The sequence below is a fragment of the Penaeus monodon genome, chromosome 11 (genome assembly GCF_015228065.2).
Source record: "Penaeus monodon isolate SGIC_2016 chromosome 11, NSTDA_Pmon_1, whole genome shotgun sequence".
Classification (NCBI taxonomy): Eukaryota; Metazoa; Arthropoda; class Malacostraca; order Decapoda; family Penaeidae; genus Penaeus; species Penaeus monodon.
Window position 1 is genome coordinate 27,892,110 of NC_051396.1, and position 9,846 is coordinate 27,901,955.

Consider the following 9,846-nt stretch of genomic DNA (forward strand, 5'->3'; position numbering starts at 1 on the left):
TTTTGTATAAAACAACCATCTGAGTGGTTTTATACTAGCATATAATGATTAACATGTTATTATTAAACTTTAAGATTAGTAAGTAATATACAAGTATATATTGCCTGTGCTTTGTCACAATTCTTCAATCTACTAACCTATTTTCTTTCAAGGTTCCCACTAAAAATTAACTAATAATTTTCCCAATATTAATCAAAGAAATTTACTTCACTGCTCATTAGAATTCTGTATGTACAGAATAATTCTATACATACAAAATTTTAATTAAAATAATGTTCATATTACCAAACAAAACTGACTCAATTTTGTGTATTAATGAGTATCTCTAACAAGCTCAAAAGTAGTTTCTTCATACCTAGACAGATATGTGAGAAACATGGTCAGAAAACATAAACTAGACTGAAATGTATAACAGTAATAATAATAATAATTACCTGTAACACTATAACACAAATATAATTCTGAAATATGGATGGATCACAGTTAATATGAAAGGTTACAAGAAATCATAATAATAAAAAATGTAATTTTACAGTCAATGTACAAAATAACCTTTATGCTGCAACTTCTGAAGACAATAATGGAGATGGAAGTTGATGAAGTATATACAATATATATACTGTATAATATATATATGTGTGTATGTGTGCTTGAGTTGAAAAATGTAAAGACAATCATACACACATATATCAGTGAAACCATATGCTAGTACACATATACATGCATACTCATGTACAAATATGTGCACAACAAACAAACACATATATACATATACACAGGCACATGTCCACAAACACACACACACACACGCACACATATCCACTGACAAAGTCAAACACACACACACACACACACACACACACACACACACACACACACAAAATAATTATAATAATAATAATATGATCATTCACTTATTCATTCAGTCATTCACTACATTAAATGCTCTTTCCCACATACTCATTTACATACACAATCTCAGTTATTCACTTACATAATTAAGACAATTCATTCAATCATTTCCACAATTAAAATAGACATCATTCATTCATTTACACAATTAAAACATAATTTTCAACATTATTCTTCCAATGTGTCCTTATCAAAGTCTTTGGATTGTAGAGTAACATCACATACATTTAAGACCAAATATTTTGGTCTACTGATGCAAATCTGCATACTTTACATTGATTATGACCAGTTTCACTGTGCCTGAGACTTATTATAAGCATTAATAGTAATATCATCGACGGAGTTGATGGAATATCCAGTGATGGAGTCTGGGCTCTGGAGGGAAGCAGAGTATAAGGGATTAACTGGAGTCTGGCCATCACTCCCAACCTCTTCTGACAGGCTGCTGTATGGAGCACTTCCAGACTGGAAAAGGCACATACATTAAGAACAGTGCAGTGTCATTTGAAATATAAGCTGAAAGGTTAAGTACTTTCTCTGTGTCATACTATGTTGATGAAAATCTGTAGGTACAAGGATCTGCTCTATATATTTAGTCCAATCTTTATTATTCTAATTCATGCATTAATCTGAAACAAATTTGAATTTTCATTTTTTGAAAACTACAATTTCCAAAATTCTATCAAATAACAGATCAGCACTGAATTAATACCTGGTAAATATTTTGCTGTGGGAACTCAGCACCCGGAAGAGGCAGGGAACTGGTGTCCTCATCATCTTCAGACTTATATGAGAAAACAATATTCTCAACTTGCTCCCGACTTTTCTGACTAAAGTAGAAGGAACAAATTACAATGCTTCCTTATGCATTATTTTCTTCAGAATACACTGCAAAAGTACATAAAAAAATAAATAAATAAAATAAAAAACATATCAGAAACATGTTGCATCATACATTTTACCCAATGTCACCTTTGATATCTAAGGTGGAACTACGTCAGATAACATATGAAATACATACACACACTTTGGTACAATCTTATATTTAATGCCTCCCTAAAATTTATGTTGTAGGATCTTATCTTTTAATAATGTAGTCGATGCAAGTACAAAATTATCAACCTTGTTATCAATCCAAATACACCAAGCATTGACATATGCCAATAATTTGGTTATGTACCAGATACTGGGCATCAGCAATATCAATGGCAATGTTTTTGCCCAGTAGTCAGTATTCCCAGCAATGTTTTAGTTCACACACCAGGAGGTGTTGGTAATTACTGACTATGGTTATTTCCTTTTTCTCTGAATATCTGTTATCGTGGCAATAAGAGGGAGAGGGTGATTGTGGGAGGGTGATTGTGGGAGGGTGGAGGGGAGCAGCCTAGTAGGGCAGGGGGTGGGAGAGGAAACATAATACAAAGTGTCACATAACTAGTCAATAGAGGTCACATGGACTAAGCTAATTCGGCAACTGTTATATGATGTGGACTGATCTTCATTGGTATTAGTTGTATGATGAGGATTAACTGACTTGAACTAATGTGGATTAACCTGATTGGCTGAATAAGTGAATCAGGTCAATCAGCAGCAACCTTTTTCCTCACGATAAACAAGCCAGACCTCTGGTTGCTCAACATGTCCCACCAGTGTTTTGGCAAAGTATCACAATCATCCAGGTATTCTCCTGCCATATGTTCTCTACGGTTTGACAAAAATCATGATAGTCCACTTGATGGTCATATGCTTACTTTCAATCTGGGAAAGCTGCTGTCACTACCACAATTTCAAGAACAAGAGGAAAGAAATGTGATTCAAGTATGTTCACTATGACATTTTCCTGTGCAGCTGCACCAGAGTGCAGCTGCATCTACATATTGTATATATGTATTTGTATGTCTATTTTTTTTCTTCATATCTTGTAAATAAAGGGGTTATTCATATTCAATGCTTTTCTTACCCAGATTTCAATTAAAACTCATAAAGACAATATTTGCCAGTCCACAAAAACAACACTAAGGCTCTCAATTCTTTTACAAATACAAAGGTGGATATTCTTCTATTCCTCACATAACTATCATCTTTCTTGTCGAGTCTTATTAAGAATAAAGGACTTATAAGCTGTGCACAAGAGTTGTGCAGGTCTCATTCACTTCCTGACATCCATAATTAAAGGCACACAGTACAACCTAGCATGATCACCTGCCAGTCTGTGAAACACCCTGCATATTTGGATTAAATAAAGAAAATTAAAATAATTTCTTAGCAAGCTTTTTACTCATATTATAACAATTAGTGTGAAACAAACAGGAAAGCAGATGAAGAAACAATAGCATGCTTTACCTCAGGTATGATAAATCCCCAATCTGTAAGCAGAGTATTTTCATAAAAAGTAAAAATTACCCTAGTTTCAGCTTGGCAGGATCTGTAAAACTGCTTAAACTTTCAAAGACAGATAATAATCTGGAATTTTCCCTGAAGGGAACAGTATTCCTTAACCCGTAAGATCCAGATGACATGACAGATGACATGACCATCATGTCCTGAAAAAAATTGGCTTGAGGGGCAGGTGACATGAACATGTTGTCATGGGAAAAGCTGGCTGTGGGCCAGGGTGACGAAAATTTGCTATTGTGAGCATTTCGGCTTCAGGCCAGGGTGATAGGGAAGACGCCACAAGTACATAAACCTCTTGGAAAGTGATTAGACTCATTTGGCATTTAGAAAAGAGCTTTTGCATTATTTCCATCAATAAATGAGTGTGGAATGTAATGTTCATAAGCCATGACTGGAAGAGCACCAGCTCCAGGGAGGTCACCATTTCCATCTCAGCATCTATTTATGGTCGCCATGACTGGTGGCACAGGTTGTATTACAGAAAATTAAATATAAAAAAAAAAAATTAAAGAGGACAAAACTAACAAGATATTACTTAATGTTATTATGCTTGCACTGAGTTATGGATTACCTAAAGAGAGTCTGGAGTCTGTCTATTACCATCTGCATAAAGCAAAATTAAATGACAAATATGGACATTGGAAAATAACAAAAAAGCTAAAAACACTTATGCATAAAAAGAGACAATAACATCGCACAGACACAGTCTTGTCATCACACACAAGCAACTGGCCTACAAGCCACGCACCCATCAGAGCGGTGGCCGCTCACATAAGCCTACTGCCAATATTTTGGGCCATGTGATTTCCATGAAGCCCCACACATCTCTGCATGCCCAAAGAAGCAGGAAGCTTCCAGCCCAAAATGCATTAGCTTATATCAATAGGGACCCAGGCCAGTATTCATGAAATCTCATAGAATTTTCTTTGACAAGATTAAGGATTATCCTTAAAACAGTCTGCCTCCAAGATTACTATAGAATTCATCTTTGAGTCAATTTAAAGACTGTCCTTAGCAATTTTGTCTCTAGCTCAAATTGTTGCCAAATTTTAAGTTAAAACTGAACAAGAACGAGTATTTCCATTATAAATGACCTTACAATGATAATCCAATATAACAATGAAACAAAATAACTATATCAATGAATCTCTACTATATAATGATTATCATATTACACTTCTAATATTTTATATATGTTTACATGGCCCCTCCTACATTTGTTGTTATTGCGTCAGCTGTGAAGGCATATGATGCCATTTGTATCTGTCAAAAAGAAAACTGAACTGACTGTTAAAGATATTTCTATCAACATCTTTTCTGTCAAGTAAAGTGTCATAGACTGAATTGTATAGTCAAAGACTATTTTGTCACAGACTAATCCCAGCTCCTATGACTTTTTAATGAATACTGCCCCAGCACCATTATCATTAGTATTAACATTATCTACATTATGATTATAAATTATCACCATCATTATCATCATCATCTTTATCACAGTCAACATAAATATCACAACTCTTGCTATCAGCACCATTACAATATTGGCAAGATTTCTTTCTTTCTTTTAACGGTAGGTTCATGTCTGAGCCGCCGTGGTCACAGCATGATACTTAGTTTTTTCATGTTGTGATGCTCTTGGAGTGAGTACGTGGTAGGGTCCCCAGTATTGGCAAGATAATAAACATATATCAAAAATTATCTTGTTAAATTCCTTGCATTCAGTTTAGGCTCTGCTGCTCCTCTAAATAAATGATAAGCATCTGTTGTATATTTTTCAAGACCTGTTGTAAAATTATTTTACTTACTTTTTTAAATCTCTCTCTTTCTCCTTATCTTGCTCTCTCTCTCCTTATCTCTCTCTCTCTCCTTATATCTCTCCCTCTCCTTATCTCTCTCCCCTTATCTCTCTCTTCCCTAACTTTCCACTTGCCCCTCCCATCACTAAAAATCCAGGCATTAGGCTTATGTAAGTGGCCGCTCTGCTGGGAGGCTGCTTGTAGTGTGCGTGGTGACAAAACTCTAGCATTTTTAGCTTTTTGGCCATTTTCCAACAGATTTTTTTCTTTGCACAGGCTCCAGATCATCTCTCTAGGTAGTCTAGTGCAAGAAAAATTATGTAACAATTATGTAAAACTAAGGAACAATTTGTTATTTGTTATTTTTTTATACAACCTGCGTCGCTGGTCACAGTGCCAGGAATACGATGCTCTTCCAGTTACCACTAACAAACATTACATTCCACACTCGTACATAAATGGGAAAAATGCAAAATTGCCAAATGAGTAAAATAAACCTCCCAAGAGGTTTGTGCACTCGTGTTGAGTCTTTTCCATCACCCCAGACTTCAGCCAAAACCCTCACAATGGCAGCTTCGCATCATCCAGCCTACAATCAGATTTTCCTGTAACAGTATGTTCACATCACCCACCCTTTAAGCCAGATTTTTTCATGATGTGATGGTCACGTCACCTGGGAACCAAAATCATCAATGGATCTTCCTCCAGCCAAACCTCAGCAAGCAGCAGCAATACAAGGACTGCCCAGTCCTTTGCCATGGGGGAGCCTCTCCTACTCCTCATAGGACCCTATTTCACTTCAACACCCAGCCTTAACAGTGGGAACTCACACCCAGTAAATCACTCCCCAAAAAGACAAACTACCAGTCATGTAGGAGATACATTGCCATCTACCACACCAGCACCAGCCTCATATTTACTGGAATGGAAATTCAAGATAAAAATTGGGCATACTGAATGATGAAAATCTGATACCCAATTTTGCAGCTGAGATGCAAGGAAAAGACTATTGAATTCTAGTCTTCTGGGATTATCTTGTCAACATGCATTAATAGCTGCTTAGATCTAAAGATGTTCTCTACATGAGACAACAGTATTATGTATATTTTAGTTACTCCATTGAACTAATGATGACAGGAAAGTGTCATGCTCACTGTAGTATTGTTCTGTGAGATGTATCTGCACATGGATGGCACTACAAGTGCTCAGCCACCAAAGAGTCAATCAGTAGTCTGCTTTTCACCTGATTTTCCTCCTCCTTGAGTTTTCAGGATTTTTCCCCCCTAATGCTATTATTGTCAAAGCTGTTATTACTATCACTGTTACAGTAAAGGATAAGTCCGATATGCGAAGCTTAGCCTCGCCCGGGCTATGCCCATGAGGGGAGCCCGGCCTGTGTCGACTAATGCCAACTCACTCACGTGTGTCAGCTAGTGCTGACCCGGCTGAACGTAGTCCTTACCCGCCATGGTGCCCAGCCACAGTAGTAACCTCCAAGCGACAATTGCAACTTCTCGCGCCTGGACAGGGCGCGAACCACTGACCCCTCGGATGAGAGGCTGACACGTTACCACTGTACTAGCCCGGAGGCTACTGTTACAGTCTTATTAACCCGTTCTCGCCGGGTCACGTGTATATACGTCATAGAAAACGGGTCTCTCGGCAGGGTAAGCGTGTACGTGCGGCGACGCGTCAGAGCGAGTGGAGCGGGACGTTCGGCTTCTCACAGCGGACTCCCGCGCCCACTGTCGGGCCGTTGCCAGATATCACTGGATTTTAACTACTCTCAGTGAATTATTCAGACCGGCGAGAAAGGGTTAATAATATTAATGGCAATATAAAATATAATAAAGCATTTCCAAAAATACGGGAAAAGGGTAAACAGGTGAGACAGGTCAGACTAATGATCGACTCATTGGTGACTAAGCGTCTGTGGAGCCATCTATGTGCAAATACAAGTAATAAACTAATCTTACTGTGAGCATGGCATGTCCATACATGTAATCCCCAGCATCTTCAGGTTGATACAAAAGCTTACAAAGTCAACAAACAGCATACTTCAAAGGCAAATACAAAAAAGTTACTCACCCAAAGAATTCTGATATGAATGTGTAGTATATAAGGGGTGTCAGGAGGGAAAAGTAAGTCCAAGTGGTGGCATTGACTAGGCACAAACCCACAGCAATATGGGCATGGTAGAGGCCACTCCCAATGCTCTGGATTAGGTTAAGACCAGCTAGGAACCCAAGGTACACGTAGAAGGCACGTTTCACTGAAAAGAAGTCAAAGTAATCATAAAGGTCACAAACATTCAAAGAAGCAATTTCAAAATAACTACCAAATATGATAGCTGCTTGTATGTTATTTTATTTTTTACAAGATTTCAATAGCCTTACTAAATTTTGATAAAGAACAACAGTTATTGCAAATGATTAAACATAACACTGTTTAGTGGATTCTATAGCATATCTTTTATTTCTTGTTCAAATAATTGACCTACAGAAAAATGTTGACACTTTTCTTCAGTTAAATAGTCAAAGACTTTTAAACATTTAATATAAATAGCACAACAAGGAGACAGAATCCATATATCCTGCATGTACATGACCTACATTCTTCTTCTGTTTGCTTGTGTAGCAAGGACATTAAATCTCATCACAGCCACTTGAAATGCAAGTAAGATCAATTACTGTACAATATACATAGTTGTTAGTGCCCACAAACACAAGCATAAGGAAAGTTATATGTTATCTAATTTTCTATCATAATGAACCTTCCATATAAGTGACAGAACGATAACTCACTTGGCATCCACAGAAGGAATAAGAAACGCTTTCTCAGCCAGTCAAGTCTCAACACCAAGATGAATGAGTAGATCTGTAATTAAATTAACCTTATCAATGAAATGTCTTACTCTTCAAACCAAGAGTAATCTTCAAGCCACATACTATGTGCAAAAAGGTTCATGTCACATTAACCAATAGTCATTGTCTGTGAAATGTCTGTGCACATAGATGGCTCTGCAAGTTCTTGGCCACAAAGGAGTCAATCAGTAGACCTTGTTCCCTCCTGATTTCACTTTTCCTTGAGTATGTGGGAAAAAATTTTGTTTTTCCTACTAATGCTATCAATACTGGTGCTGTTACTTTTACTATAGACATTATAATCATTATAGTGTTATTAACCCATTGCCGACGGGTGGCATGTACGTACATGCCATGGCATGGCGGGACCATCTGCCGGGGGCACGTGCGCACATGCCATAGAGTATGCATGGACATGCCATGAGTTTTTATTTGTTACAATCACGGCAAAAGATTATTTTTTTGCCAGTGAAAGTGTGATTAAGTCGGTTCTAACACTTTCTCATTTTTACCATGCAACAAACAAACAAAATGCAACAAACCGACAATTTCAACTCCATGATGCCACACACTACTTATTTTATTCGGACTATAGACCGAATAATGATCAACTATGGAGTCTATATAACAACAAAAATACCCTTCAGTCTCGATTTATCAGGAAGTTTGGCAAGTAGAGACTGTAAAAAATAATGAAAATTGAAAATACAACATATCTTCGTAGTATTACGAAGAAACGGAATGGGATGCTGGTATTTGGGATGAGTGGTCGCTTATGCTCGGGCGACGATATAAGCCCCCAGCAGCGAGGCCCAGGCCACTATGAATGCTACCCATCAATTATGGGTTAACATAACTAACAGTATTTATATAATATTCCAAAAATTATTTCTGAAAATCTAGGAAAAGGGTAGACAAGTGAGACCGGTACTACTAGTAACTGGCTCATTGGTGACTTAGTACTTCTGGAGCCATCTATGTGTAAAGACAATTGATAAATCTAACTCACAATGGGCACAGCATGTACATACATGCCATCCCCTACAGCATCAAGTTAAATATTGTAATATTTCAGTACTTAAACTGATAAGAAAAAAATGCCTGAAAATGCAAAAATGAGACACAATACTACTGATCAATTACCAAATAAAAAATGGAAAACCTCATTATTGCACTTCAGCATTAAAAATATACAAACATCAACAGAAAAATCAGCAATATATACACAAGTAACTAATGACAAGCAATAACTGAAGACAATAAAAAAACAAAATGCAACTCAAAGCTTCAATATATCCTAGCACCCACCAGCGTAAAGACAATGGATGATATCATCCAGAAGAGCGATCCACCGTGACCAAAGAGGTCATAGTCCTTGGCAGGAACATAGAAGTCTTGGTCTGGCGTGAGGACCTCCAGCGCCCCTTGCACCACAGAGTACGGCAGGGCAATCATCGAGGTGACCACCAGGACACGCCTAATGCTGGTCTTGTTGTCTAAGTGTCCTGTTAAGGAATTCAGTTTTTCACTCTTTTTCATTTCAGACTGGGATAGCATGTATTATAAATAAATAGATCAATTAATGTAATTCATATATATATATATATATATATATATATATATATAAATATATATATATATATATATATATTTTATATATATATATATATATATATATATATATATAAAAATAATATATATATATATAAATAAAAAAAAAATACATAATAAATTATTATATTATACCAATATATATAAATATAAAAAAATATATATAAATATATAATATATATTATATTATTTATGATATATATAATATATATATATATATTATTTTACATATATTATATCTATTATATAATATATCTATATTTTAT

The 9,846-nt window shown here is 36.3% G+C and overlaps 1 protein-coding gene across 1 annotated transcript in view; it reads right to left on the reverse strand.

Moving 5' to 3' along the window:
- The window catches only part of LOC119578874 (transmembrane protein adipocyte-associated 1-like), a gene marked incomplete in the record, with an annotated part of 13,284 nt that overhangs the window by 667 nt on the left and 2,771 nt on the right, over nt 1-9,846 (reverse strand). Inside the window, 5 exon segments of the mRNA XM_037926531.1 lie at nt 1-1,377; nt 1,625-1,742; nt 7,194-7,377; nt 7,910-7,982; nt 9,278-9,474. The exon segment at nt 1-1,377 is cut by the window's left edge and continues 667 nt beyond it. Of these exon segments, the coding sequence (XP_037782459.1) occupies nt 1,204-1,377; nt 1,625-1,742; nt 7,194-7,377; nt 7,910-7,982; nt 9,278-9,474 (746 nt within the window).